The 14,043-nt window shown below is 43.2% G+C and overlaps 2 protein-coding genes across 2 annotated transcripts; one reads left to right on the top strand and one right to left on the bottom strand.

The window, feature by feature from the left end:
- Positions 1-1,059: 1,059 nt before the first annotated feature.
- Positions 1,060-3,711, top strand: LOC100558435 (arylacetamide deacetylase-like 3). The gene is made up of 2 exons (XM_062965853.1): positions 1,060-2,254; positions 2,782-3,711. The coding sequence occupies exons 1-2, from the start codon at positions 2,175-2,177 to the stop codon at positions 3,554-3,556; spliced, it is 855 nt and encodes a 284-aa protein (XP_062821923.1). The 5' UTR covers positions 1,060-2,174; the 3' UTR covers positions 3,557-3,711.
- Positions 3,712-6,387: 2,676 nt separating this feature from the next.
- LOC100558634 (arylacetamide deacetylase-like 3) lies at positions 6,388-9,406 on the bottom strand. Its single transcript, XM_062965977.1, has 4 exons — positions 9,392-9,406; positions 9,075-9,291; positions 8,901-8,964; positions 6,388-7,539 (listed from the first exon to the last, which is right to left on the bottom strand). The coding sequence occupies exons 1-4, from the start codon at positions 9,404-9,406 to the stop codon at positions 6,765-6,767; spliced, it is 1,071 nt and encodes a 356-aa protein (XP_062822047.1). The 3' UTR covers positions 6,388-6,764.
- Positions 9,407-14,043: the final 4,637 nt, after the last annotated feature.

Genomic DNA, 14,043 nt, shown 5'->3' with positions numbered 1-14,043 from the left:
TTATTATTTTCTTGTATTATTTTTAGTTATTTTCTGTTATTATAGTATTTTATTGTATTAATTTTTAGTGTTTTTTATTATTTTTTATTGGGTTGCTAGGAGACCAAGTTGGAGGAGCTTAGCCTTCTAACTGGCAGCAATTGGATAAAAGCAATTTTTCCTCTCTCTCAAATTAGGACTTTATTTTTCTTTTCTTTTTGTTGTATCAACCTAGAGGTGTGGATGATGGGTTGTGTTGTCAAATTTCGAGGTTGGGGGGCCTGTAGTTTTGTTGTTTTGTGGGTCGCCATGATACCATCACTCTTTTATATATATAGATTGTATATACATATAATATTCATAATATTATTTTGTAATATGATATAATACTAATAATACAATATAATAATATTAATTATATATTATATTTTACATGTAATATTACTAATAATATTACAATATATTGATACAGTACAATATAGTAAATTATTGCCAGTATTGTACTGTGCTAATAATATAATATCGTATGTAAATATAAATTGTAAGCTGCTCTGAGTCCCCTTCGGGGTGCGAAGGGCGGATTATAAATGTAGCAAATAAATAAATCAATCAATAAATAAATTGCTCTCTCCTAACGTTCTCTTCAGAGAGAGCCTTTCTTCCCAAAGTCAAAACGTGCTGGTTGGAAACTTTTAGAGGGATCTGTATCCTCTCCAAGACTATGAGATCATTACGACACCATGGCTATGTCCGACGGGATCCTGCGATGGGCAGTTTGTTGTTGAATCAGAGTCCTTTCATTTAAAAAGGGGGAGATGGAGTACATGGTGGGTTTTCATATCCACGTCGAATTGGCCTTAATTAATGTCCAAAAGAGACTCGTCATGTGGGCAGTGAGGGCAGAGCTCGGAAGTGTGGAAGAAAGAGTCCACGGAATGGGTCTCTTTGGACTTCCCTTCAACAAGAACTAAGAGCAATTCGACGTGGATATGGAACCCCACCATGACTTGTATCAGGACATTCTTGGACTTCCATTGAGCATCTTGAGTTCTTCTTCATTGAACCCGCTCTTCCCAACTTCAGACAAGGTTGGGAGATGTCTTGGGTTTGCTGGGAGCTCCCGTTTTGGGGTCATCTGGACAGCTGGAATGGGTGCTAGTTGAACTTGTTCTCTGTCTGAACCGTACACCAGCCCAGGAGGAAAGGGAATGGATCCTATGCGTGTTGCCGTTGTTGCTGATCCCAGCTGTCTATAGAGCACTGTGTAAGCAGCTGGTCCTGATCGGTGTCCCAATAAGACATTGTGATTATCTGTTGATTCTTGGGCTCGGTCCCCATGTGAACTATTATTATTATTATTATTATTATTATTATTATTATTATTATTATTGAAAAAGGCACCATTGAAGTGAAGACAAAGGTAGGTAGGGAGTTGAGCCCTCTAGTTCTTTCCAGTTGTAGAGATGCTTCTTCTGATATTAGAATGGGGCACCAACAATGGCCAGGAACTCAGATGGCTTGCTGAGAGTAGCCCTGCCAACACACAAGGTGAAGTGATGCTCCAACAACTGTCTCGGTCTTTTGGACCATATGGATCCCATCCAAGCACCGCGACGGGTTTGTGAATCTGTTGAGACACACTGCTGTGTCCCTTCCAAAAAGGCAACCCGAAACTCCAAGGTCTCTATCCATTTAGACATTAAGAGGCAAGGAGATTGGGTACAATAGGTTTAGTTGAATGAATCTCTCTGTCGGGTGGGCAATTGACAGTAGCCATAAAGCGTTTCCTAAATTTTCTACTCAAGAGATGTATTGTCTTTCAAGCTGCATAGGTCAACAGCTCCTGGTGACATTAATTTCACCTTTATATTTTTCTGTAAACAGGGATACATTATAGAAAAACTTGGCATCCAGAATAAGTACAGATTCTTGGACAGAGCCGCTAGCATATTTATATTCAAGTGGAGCTTAACACTGACGATCAAGGATTTTGTTTTTGATGGCGTTCCGGTCAGAGTGTATTGTCCCAAAACGACTCCTTCTGGGAAGAGAAGAGGAGTGGTTCTCATTCCTTCAGGTGGTGGCATTATGGGAAATATATGTAAGTTCTCCTGGAAACAGAGTTCGGGTGGAGTATATAGGATCTTTCTATGTGCACAGTCATGAATCCCATCAGTAATAATCGTTCTTGAAACATGATGTGTTTTTCAGGGTTGGCTGACCCACTATGCCGCTACATTTCCCAGGAGACTGATTCCGTCCTTGTGTCAATTGCGTAAGTGATTTCATCCTTCTGTCTCCTTCTTCGGGGTTCCATTAGTGAGCCATTGCCAGATTTTCTCCTTATCAGCTTCAATTTTTCCAAGGGACTGTCCATGCAATGCTAGGTTGTGCCAGCTGTCAGCTCTAGTTTGTAGTGCAGTCTTCTTGTTGAAGAGTTTCTGATTTTTGACTTCAATCAAAGCAGATTTTTCACTTTCCTTTACATATTATGCCAGGACAAGTTCTTCTCCTTCTCCTCCTCCTCCTCCTCCTCCTCCTTCTTCTTCTACTTCTTCTTCTTGTTGTTGTTATGGTTTCTGTTATCCATCTCAGCTAAGGCTTCAGCTGCCCCGCTCCAGGCTCGTTTTCATGGACTCGGCAGACAAATCCCTCGAATCCCCCGAATCTTCCGAATCCTGTACACAAAAACAGAGCCTAAAATATGTAAAACTGATAGTGGAGGGGGAGAAACATCCTAAAATCCAGAGAATGTTATCCTGTAGAGTTACATATTCAGACGGTTTCTTGCTTCTTCTTCAGGTTTCGTTTGGCTCCAGAGAATCCCTTCCCGATCCCAGTCATGGATTGCTGCACGGCTACTGCGCACTTCTTGAAAAATGCCTCGGACTACGGAGTGGACCCAAATCGCATTGCTCTCTACGGGGAATGTAGCGGAGGGACATTTGCTACCGTCGTTTGTCAACAGTTGGCGGCCAGGACGGATCTCCCAAAGCCTTGCGCTCAGGTCTTAATCTATCCCTATTTGCAGGCCGTCGATTTCAACTTGCCTTCGTATCAGCAGAACTACGCGGTCCCCATGTTGTTCAAGAAGCGGGCCTTGCGGCTCGGCACATTGTATCTGACGGGGAAGGAGTTCGATGTGGAAGGTGTCATGAGGAACACTCACCTCCCCAAACATGTCTGGATGAAATACAGGAAGTGGGTCAGTCCCGACCTCATCCCGGAAAGATTCAAGGGCCGGGGTTATGTGCCCATGGAGTGGCCTCAGTTTAGACCGGAAATTTATGAAAAATGCAAAGAATTAACCAACCCCATGTTTTCCCCGCTGTTGTCAGAGGATGACGTGATCCGCCAGCTCCCCAAGACTTTCCTTCTGACCTGCGAGTACGAAATTTTCCGAGACGACTGCCTCTTGTACAAGAAGCGGCTGGAAGACAATGGCGTCCCGGTGACGTGGTATCACATTGAGGACGGATTCCACAGCATAACAGTGTGGCTTGGCATTCCGCTCCTGGAATACCCAACTCAGAAAATCCATTTCCGACATGTGACTGATTTCATTAACAGTATATAAGACACGTGTTCTATTTTGTCTTGCTGTGAGTTTTTCGGGCTGTAGGGTCACGTTCCAGCAAAATTCTCTCCTTTGTTGCTTTCCCAAATGCTAAGTTCCGCTTTAGATAGATGGAGTAAGTAGACTGATTACGGTAAATAAAAAACACACGCTTCCTTTTGCTGTCAAGAACTTATCTGAGATTGCCAGGAGAAGGAATCCAAGAGGCACATCTTCGCAATTCAGTAGTCGGGATGTCGTTGTGTTTCTACAAAGTACTTTTGAAAGATGAATAAACACACACACACATATACATACATACTAGGCATGTCCAATCGATGAAAAAAATGTTTCAATTCTCGTTTGTAAAGTAGGGGGCGCCAGCGCTTCGACATAGAAACTATTTCCGATTTTTTCACCCAAAATTTTTGGATATTTCCAAAAATTCATAATGATTCTAAATGTTTCTAAAATGGCGGACGCGCATGCGCAATAGCCAAAAAAAAAAAAAAAAGAACTGGGCGGGGGGGACTTTTACAGGGCTCTCCCGCCCTCATTTCTTGAGCTATCCACATCAAATTTGCAATACCCTTGCAAGTTGTGCAAAGATACTTTGAAAACTAGAAAATCTCTTGCTGTATTTGTAAGCAAGGACACTGGAAATCAATGGTGTCTCTGGCTATGTAATCCCACAAGCCTCAACCCAATGCCTTCAATTAGAAATGGACCAGTGACCACCACGCCAAGCAATGCCCTGGCAAGGAGTGCAAAGATACTTTGAAAACTAGAAATTCCCTTGCTAAGAGAAAGAACCAGCAACAAAACCCTAACCTTTTCCCCAAACCCCTCTGTGGGAACAGCCAGACTGGGCCACTTCACCCTCTCTCCCCCTCAAGAGGCTTGCTTGTTCTCTGTTTGCCGACCACCACCCTCTCCGCGCAAAGCCCAGCCCAGAATGGCTTGCCCGGGCTACACAACGGGCTTTTATGGCAATCTTCCACGTGGACGCAGAGGAACCTAGCCCCCACCTTTGCATCCATCGTGGAAGCTTTTGATTGGCCGGGGAGCGGCAGCCAAGTTAGGCTGCGCTAAGCTCCCATTCAAGGTAGGTTGCAGAAACACATTTTTTTTAGAAAATTTAAAAAAAATATATATTTAAAAAATAATTGGGGGGTAAAAAATTAACAAAACATTAAGACAATTAGAGAATGGGCCAATAATGGTTCGAATTACATTGCTGGTTGCACTGTGAGACAATGTCTCAGAATGCGTATCAAAAAGCGAGAACAATCCGAAATAAATCCGATATACGATTCAAAACGATTTTCTGGACATGTCTAATACACACACACACACACACACACACACACACACACACACACATATATATATATATATATATATATATATATATATATATATATATATACAGTGTTCCTTCACTTATCGTGGGGGTTATGTTGCAGGACCAAGTGAAAATCCGTGAAGTAGGGACACTATTTTAATTTTAATATTTTTACAGTACTGTATATTGAAGCCTGTCCTACCAGTTCTGGCGAGCATGGCATTTAATTTTGCCATTGTGTAAGACCGCTCTGGATTCCCCTGGGGGAGAAGACCAGTATATTAAATAAATAAATGAATACACGCATATTCACATACATAAATATATATAATGTATATCCACAAACACTTCCTCTCTCCTGTGTGACTCAGTGTATCTGCTTATGTTATATGTGATACACCCTGCAAGATCAAATACTCAGCCCAAACCCTGTGGGGACAACGATCAAGAAGAAGGAGGTCAACCTTATAGGGACAGGCTTTCAGAGGAAGGAGATCAATAATAATAAATAATAACAAAAATGTATTTATACCCCACCACCATGGGGCGGCTCACATGGGACAACATAGTTCACAGAAGTGACGACATAAATACATTTACACAATATACACAAGTGAAAACACAATGAGGTAATAACTCATGAGTTAATACAACAATAATAATCTCAAACAACCACCAATGCAATTCAATCAACTTCATAGGTGGGGGATCAATCCGGTGAGGATAAGCATCAAAGAGATAGAGAAGGCAGCTTAGTGAGTAGGAAGCTTAGTGAGTAGCTATTACCACTGTGAAAAGCCAGTCCAGCCAATAGGTCTGATGAATATGTCTACTTAGGCTACTTATGCGTTGTCATATCTTAGCACACATTATTTGGTATTGCACTGGAACACACAAATCCTGTCAGGTGGAAAATCAACACAACACAACACAACATCTCGCCGCCTTATTTCACAAGAATATTGTATAATTATTTCTCCCTGAATGACTCTCTTTGAGTGGAGAGCTGGGTTCATGTTCATTTGCAACAGGTGGGTATTACACGGATTTGTTGGTTAGGTTTGCTGTTTCGCATTTGCTTCCTATGGTCCCTGAAGAATCCTTAGTGGAGTCTCACTTATCCAAGCTAAATGGGCTGGCAGAACCTTCGATAAGCGAATATGTTAGATAATAAGGAGGGATTAAGGAAAAGCCAATTAAACATCAAATTAGGTTATGATTTTACAAATTAGGCACCAAACAAATACAACAAATTTGACAGAAAAAGTAGTTCAATATGCAGTAATTTTATCTAGTAATTGCTGTATTTACGAATTTAGCTCCAAAATGTCACGATATATTGAAAACATTGACTACAAAAATGCCTTGGATAATCCAGAACCTTGGATAAGTGAGTGTTGGATAAGTGAGACTCTACTGTAGTATCAAATGAGGTTCCAATATATAGACGACTGGCTCACCACTAGAGGGAGGAGAAGACAACCTTTGGCTCTTTTCCCATCCCGCGGGGAGATGGTGGTGGGGTATAAATAAAGTTTTGTTATTATTTATTATTATTGATCTCCTTCCCCTGAAAGCCTGTCCCTATAAGGTTGACCTCCTTCTTCCTGATCGTTGTCCCCACAGGGTTTGGGCTGAGTATTTGATCTTGCAGGGTGTATCACATACAACATAAGCAGATACTCACACTGAGTCACACAGGAGAGAGGAAGTGTGTGTAGACATACAGTATATATATTTACCGTAATTCAGACAATCAGTCTACTTACTCCATCTATCTAGAGCGGAAGTTAACATTTGGGAAAGCAACAAAGGAGAGAATTTTGCTGGAACGTGACCCTACAGCCCGAAAAACTCACAGAAAGCAAAAATAGAACATGTGCCTTATATACTGTTAATGAAATCAGTCACATGTCGGAAATGGATTTTCTGAGTTGGGTATTCCAGGAGCGGAATGACACTGACAGCCGTTATGCAGTGGAATCCGTCCTCAATGTGATACCACGTCACTGGGACGCCGTTGTCCTCCAGCCGCTTCTTGTACAAGAGCCCGTCGTCTCGGAAAACATCGTACTCACAGGTCAGAATGAAAGTCTTGGGGAGCTGTCGGATCACGTCATCCTCTGCCAACAGCGGGGAAAACATGGGGTTGGTTATTTCTTTGCATTGTTCATAAAGTTTTGGGCTAAACTCAGGCCTCTCCATGGGCACATAACCCCGGCCCTTGAATCTCTCCGGGATGAGGTCGGGACTGACCCACTTCCTGAATTTCATCCAGACGTGTTTGGGGAGGTGAGCGTTCCTCATGAGGACCTCCACGTTGAACATCTTCCCCGTCAGATACACCATACCCATCCTCAAGGCCCGTTTCTTGAACAACATGGGGACTCTCTGGTTCTGCTGATACGAAGGCAAGTTGAAATCGATGGCCTGGAAATAGGGATAGATTAGGACCTGAGCGCAAGGCTTTGGGAGATCCGGCCTGGCCGCCAACTGTTGACAAACGACGGCAGCAAATGTCCCTCCGCTACATTCTCCCAAGATAGTGATGCGATTTGGGTCCACTCCGAATTCCGCTGCATTTTTCAAGAAGTGTGCGGTAGCCTTGCAGCAATCCATGAGTGGGATCGGGAAGATATGCTCTGGCGCCAAACGAAACCTGAAGCAGAAGCAAGAAACCGTCTGAATATGTAACTCTACAGGATAACGTTCTCTGGATTTTAGGATGTTTCCCCCCCTCCACTGTCAGTTTTAGATGCTTCACGCGTTGCGGTCAACATCAGGCTAATGGGGGCTAATGGGGTTGAGGACAGTGAACAGTCTTAAAGGGAAACCCATCGTAGAATGTGTAGGACCTTGTCATCAATATCTAGTGGAAGCACACCATGGAATCGAGCTGGAAGTCATAGGAAATGCGTCAAGAGAGCCATTCCCTGGAATATCTAGATCAGGGGTCCTCAAACCTTTTCAGTGGAGGGCCGGTTCACGGTCCCTCAGAAGATTGGGGGGCCCGACTATGATGAAATAGTCCAAAATTAGGATTGTTGTGGTTGTTTGCCTTCAACTCCTTGCAAACTTAGGTCAACCTTTAGTCTAAAGTTTAGGACAGAGACCAGGTAAAGGACCTTGGAGGATCACATCCAGCCCATGGGTCTTAGTTTGGGGACCCCTGATCTCATAAGACCATAGGTAAGGAAAGGGACCTCCAAAGACCATCTAGACAATCTCATAAGACCATAGGTAAGGAAAGTGACCTCCAAAGACCATCTAGATGGTCTCATAAGACCCTAGGTAAGGAAAGGGACCCTCAAAGGCCATCTAGATGGTCTCATAGGATGATAGGTAAGGAAAGTGACCTCCAAAGACCATCTAGACGATCTCATAAGACCATAGATAAGCAAAGAGAGCTCCAAAGACCAGGTAGACTAAGGTCAACCCTAAGTCTAAAGTTTAGGACAGAGGCCAGGCAAAGGACCTTGGGGGGCCGCATCTGGCACACGGGCCTTAGTTTGGGGACCCCTGATCTAGATCCTCCAGGATGACCATATGGTCAACTTCTGGTGGAAGCACACCCTGGAATAGAGTTGGAAGTTATAGGAAATGTGTCAAGAGAGACAATCCCTAGAATATCCAGGTCCTCCATGATAACCATATGGTCAACTTCTGGTGGAAGCACACCATGGAACTGAGTTGGAGGAGAGGGAAAAGACTTAAGGAGAACACACTCCTCCCTTGTTTGTTGGCTCCTCCAATGGGAAGACGGCTAATGGAGGAAGGGAACACTTCTTTGGAAACATGGAGTTGTCTCTTGGAAAGGGAATGGATCGAATAGTGTGGGAGAACGTATATTCTATAATAATAATAATAATAATAATAATAATAATAATGATAAAACTTTATTTATACCCCGCCACCATCTCCCCGTGGGGACTTGGGGCGGCTCACAATGTTACAAAAGTAACAGCGCAAATACATTAACAATACATTCTATACGACCAGAATGAGGGTGAAGTCACTTACGCAATGTTCACAGTGACAGAATCAGTCTCCTGGGAAATTAAGCAGCATAGTGGGTCTCCTATCCCTGAAAAACACATCATGATTCAAGAGAGATTATTACTAATGGGATTCATGACTGTGCACATAGAAATGTCCTATATACTCCACCCGAACCCTGTTTCCAGGAGAACTTACATATATTTCTGACAATGGCAGCACATGGAGGAATGACAACCACTCCTCTTCTCTTCCCAGAAGTAGTCGTTTTAGGCCAATACACTCTGACCGGAACGCCATCAAAATCAAAGTCCTTGATCGTCAGTGTTGAGCTCCACTTGGATATCAGTAAGCTACCGATCCTGTGCACGAATCTGTACTTATTCTGGATGCCAAGTTTTTCTAAAATGGATCCCTGTTTATAGAAAATATAAAGATGAAAATAATATCACCAGGACCTGTTGACCTATGCAGCTTGAAAGATAATACATCTCTTGAGTAGAAAATTTACGCACCGCTTTATGCGGCATGGCTACTGTCAATTGCTGATAAGGAGTCACCAGATCAGAACAAAGGGAAAGGGAAGTATTATGAAATACCTTGCATGTCCATGCTTAAAACCTTTGACTATAAAAACCCCGGAGCTGCGTCCTCAGTGTGTGGCACTTGTCCACCCGACAGAGGGATTTGTTCAACTAAACGTATTGTTCAACTAAACGCCTCTTAGTGTCTAAATGGATAGAGAACCTTGGAGTTTCAGGTTGCCTTTTTGGAAGGGACGCAGCAGTGTGTCTCAACAGATTCACAAACCCGTCGCGGTGCTTGGATGGGATCCATATGGTCCAAAAGACCGAGACAGTTGTTCAAGTTGTTCATCACTTCACCTTGTGTGTTGGCAGGGCTACTCTCACCTAGCCATCTGAGTTCCTGGCCATTGTTGGTGCCCCATTCTAATATCAGAAGAAGCATCTCTACAACTGGAAAGAACAAGAGGGCTCATCTCCCGACCTACCTTTGTCTTCACTTCAATGGTGCCTTTTTCAATAATAATAATAATAATAATAATAATAATAATAATAATAATAATAATAATAATAGTTCTCATGGGGACCGAGCCCAAGAATCAACAGATAATCACAATGTCATATTGGGACACCGATGAGGACCAGCTGCTTACACAGTGCTCTATAGACAGCTGGGATCAGCAACAACGGCAACACGCATAGGATCCATTCCCTTTCCTCCTGGGCTGGTGTACGGTTCAGACAGAGAACAAGTTCAACTAGCACCCATTCCAGCTGTCCAGATGACCCCAAAACGGGAGCTCCCAGCAAACTCAAGACATCTCCCAACCTTGTCTGAAGTTAAGAAGAGCGGGTTCAACGAAGAATAACTCAAGATGCGCAATGGAAGTCCAAGAATGTCCTGATACAAGTCATGGTGGGGTTCCATATCCACGTCGAATTGCTCTTAGTTCTTGTTGAAGGGAAGTCCAAAGAGACCCGTCCCTTGTACTGTTGGTTCCACATTTCCAAGCTCTGCCCTCTATGCCCACATGACGAGTCTTTTTTGGACGTTTCCTTCCACAAGAACTAAGGAAAATTCTTTTGGAAGGGACACAGGAGTGTTCCCCAGATGTTGAGAAAGACTTAGGAAGAGGTAGCGTTACATAGAACATTGGGTTGACCGTTGCTTGTCGTTCTCCAGATGTTGAGATACACTCATGAAGAGGTAGTGTTACATAGAACATTGGGTTGACCGTTGAGGAACCCTTTCCTTGTCGTTCTCCAGATGTTGAGATACACTCATGAAGAGGTAGCGTTACATAGAACATTGGGTTGACCGTTGAGGAACCCGTTCCTTGTCGTTCTCCAGATGTTGAGATGCACTTAGGAAGAGATAGTGTTACATGGAACATGGGGTTGACTGTTGAGGTACATGTTCTTCGTCATAAGAAGAACACGTTTCTCAAAGGTCAACCCAATGTTCTATGTAACGGAATCTCTTCCTAAGTGTGTCTCAACATCTGGAGAACGACAAGGAACGGGTTCCTCAACGCTCAACCTCTGGTGGAAGCATACCATAGAATCATGTTGGAGGACATGGATACCCCACAACCTCCGAGGATGCCTGCCATAGGTGTGGACGAAACCCTATTATTATTATTATTATTATTATTATTATTATTATTATTATTATTATTATTGGGAAGTGTTTGACTTGTGATTTTGTGATATGAAATCCAGCATATCTATCTTGTTTGCTGTGTCATAATAAAATAATAATAATAATAATAATAATAATAATAATAATAATAGTAATAGTAATTTCTCCAAGTTAGATGAGAAACTGCAGAGATTGGGACAATACATTTTATTTTAGTTTTGTTTTGACTGGTCAGATTGTAGGATTATTTTTTTGAGATAAATAGCCCCATGAGTCGCTTCTTTCACTATTATTAAAGAGCATATCGTATATGGAGTTAACTTGGGTGTTTCTTCTTAGATGGTAAACTTAAATGGTTGAATCTGGCCTGTGGGTTCCCTCGAGGCTCTGTTTTATTCCGCATCCTATCAACATATAGATGGAACCATTGGGAGAGCTTCCTTGAAGTTTTGGATTACGATGCCACGTATATACAGATGACACCCAACTCTTATCATTCCTTTGCATTCATTTAATTAAAAGGTATTTCTTTTAATGAGTGTCTTCAGCAAATAATTTTCCCTTAGACATTAACTTCAGCCATGAATAATGCAACACGAAATTTAATCAACTGCACCAATAATTTTTTTCGAGAACTAGTGTTCTGGGCCTCTTGGTGCATATCGAAACAAGTCATGCCCTTTGGGCTGAGGAATGCCCCTTTTGGTTGTTGGTTTCCCCAGTAGGAAGGTCATTGACTGAGAAAGGGACAAGTATTCTGGGAAACTATTGTATACAGAATTGATTGAATTGGGTGGGAGAGCGCTCTCGGTAGGACATCGCTTTTAGAACAAACTTACCAATACAACCAGGATGACTAGGAAGAAACTTACCCAACTCACACAACGACTGAATTGGTTTTCTCGGCAATGTAGCAGCATTGTTGGTCAGTCATATCTGATGAATACATAATGTTTCAAGAGAGATTGCTGATGGGTTTCAGAACGATTTAGAAAGATTTGACACCGTGGACCATGACTTGCTGATCCATCGATTGGCTATGTCTGGTGTACCAGGTTTAGCTCTTCAATGGTTCAATTCGTTTCTCCGGGACCAGAGACAGAGGGTGGAGTGGTCAGGCCAAAGCTCTGAGAGCTCCTGCCTTTGCTGTGGAATTCCCCAGGGTGCGATCGTTTCGACGTCCGACCACTTGCTGGACTAGTGCGGAGCTTTGGCATAGAGCTATGCGATGATACCGGCTACTCTTGCGTCTCGAACCTGGGACAACCACGATTCCTGAGAACTTTAAGCTGTGTTTGGAAGCAGTGTTGAGTTGGCTGCGCGCGCGTAGACTAAAAGTGAATCCCGCGAAAACTGAGATACTCTGTCCCAGCCAGCCACCAGAGTTAATCCAGTCACTGCCTGATCTCGATGGGGAAGTTCTGGTTCCGTCTGCTACTGTTAAAAGCCTTGGGGTTGTGTTGGACTCATCGCTGACAATGGAGGCCCAGATCACTGGCCTCTTTTCATCTTCGCCAGGGAAGGAAATTGGCATCTTACCTTTCGACAGAAGCATTGGCAACGGTAATCCATGCAACAGTCACCACTAGGTTGAATTATTGTGACACTGGCCTTCCGAAGACAAAAACCCAGAAGATCCGAATGGTCCAAAATGCGGCGGCCAGGCTGCTAGCGGGATCATCTATAAGATCCCATATTACACCGATTCTGAAACAACTGCATTGGTTACCAATAGAACATCAGATCTTTAACAAGATACTGGTCCTGACATTTAGAGCTCGAAATGGCCAAGGACCATTATATCTCATTCCTTTTTTCCATCCGTGGTCACCTCGATCCTCCCAGGAAAATCTCCTACACGTACCGGGCCCTAGGGAGGTACACCTGGAAGCTACAAGGCGTAGAGCCTTTTCGACCGATGCTCCAATTCTGTGGAACTCATGGCCTCCATACCTTAGAGCAATGTCGGAGTTGCGGCCTTTTGTAAAAGCGCTCAAGACTTGGCGGTTTGGTTGTAAATTTAAGTAAATCAGATCTAATTTGCCAAATAGTCATTGTTGAATGTTTTTATGTTGAATGTTTTTATGTGAATGTTTTTATATTGTGGAATGATATTTTAAATTGTAAGTCGCTCGGAGCACTCTGGTGGAGAGCGACTAATTAAGAAATAAAGTGAAGCGAAGTGAAGTGCAGAAGAGACGCTGTGCTAGATTAACCCACCATGTCATTCACATAATGTATTCCTTCACACGGGTCACCGTGGTATAAATTGTAAGGGCAGCATCCATCGGACATAATCAGCCACTTCCGATTCAACTAATGGTTGTGTGGGCAGGGGATGGCATGACTTAATTAGTTCCCTATTAAATGGGGACACCTAAGGTGTGCAGAACCTCAGAAACCACCAAGGAGAAAGGAGAGTTCTTCCGTGCTTGTTGGTCAAGAGGATGGCCTTCCTTGTCTCTCTGGGGATGGTTGTGTTGTATGCCAGCCTTCTGGTTCTCTTCTTGGTGATCGCGTGGGCCATTTATCAGGATCAGAGGAGGCTACACATTCCCGCTGAAATCAAATACCCCGTAAGGCTACGAGTTTGGCACGGCATCGTCAGATATGGAGGGGTCATGGTAAGTCTTCTTGATTTTAACGCATGTCGAATTGGCTTTAATTCTTGTTGAAGGAAACGTCCAAAAGAGATTCATCATGTAGGCGGTGAGGGCAGAGCTCGGAAGTGTGGAAGGAACAGTCCAAGAGACGGGTCTCTTTGGACTTCCCTTCAACAAGAACTAAGAGCAATTCGACGTGGATATGGAACCCCACCATGACTTGTATCAGGACATTCTTGGACTTCCATTGAGCATCTTGAGTTATTCTTCATTGAACCCGCTCTTCCCAACTTCAGACAAGGTTGGGAGATGTCTTGGGTTTGCTGGGAGCTCCCGTTTTGGGGTCATCTGGACAGCTGGAATGGGTGCTAGTTGAACTTGTTCTCTGTCTGAACCGT

This window comes from Anolis carolinensis, unplaced genomic scaffold (assembly GCF_035594765.1).
Source record: "Anolis carolinensis isolate JA03-04 unplaced genomic scaffold, rAnoCar3.1.pri scaffold_15, whole genome shotgun sequence".
Lineage (NCBI taxonomy): Eukaryota > Metazoa > Chordata > Lepidosauria > Squamata > Dactyloidae > Anolis > Anolis carolinensis.
Note: the sequence above shows the minus strand (reverse complement) of the source record. Positions and strands in the feature narration are given on the sequence as shown.

What these genes read in the sequence shown, in the direction of transcription:
- LOC100558435 (XM_062965853.1), top strand. Translation starts at nt 2,175, where the DNA reads ATGATGTGTTTTTCAGGGTTGGCTGACCCACTATGCCGCTACATTTCC. An exon ending in TCCGTCCTTGTGTCAATTGC is followed by an intron (nt 2,255 to 2,781) that starts GTAAGTGATTTC and finishes CTTCTTCTTCAG; the next exon opens with GTTTCGTTTGGCTCCAGAGA.
- LOC100558634 (XM_062965977.1), bottom strand. An exon ending in TGCCATTGTCAGAAATATAT is followed by an intron (nt 8,965 to 9,074) that starts GTAAGTTCTCCT and finishes TGTGTTTTTCAG; the next exon opens with GGATAGGAGACCCACTATGC. An exon ending in TCTGTCACTGTGAACATTGC is followed by an intron (nt 7,540 to 8,900) that starts GTAAGTGACTTC and finishes CTTCTGCTTCAG; the next exon opens with GTTTCGTTTGGCGCCAGAGC.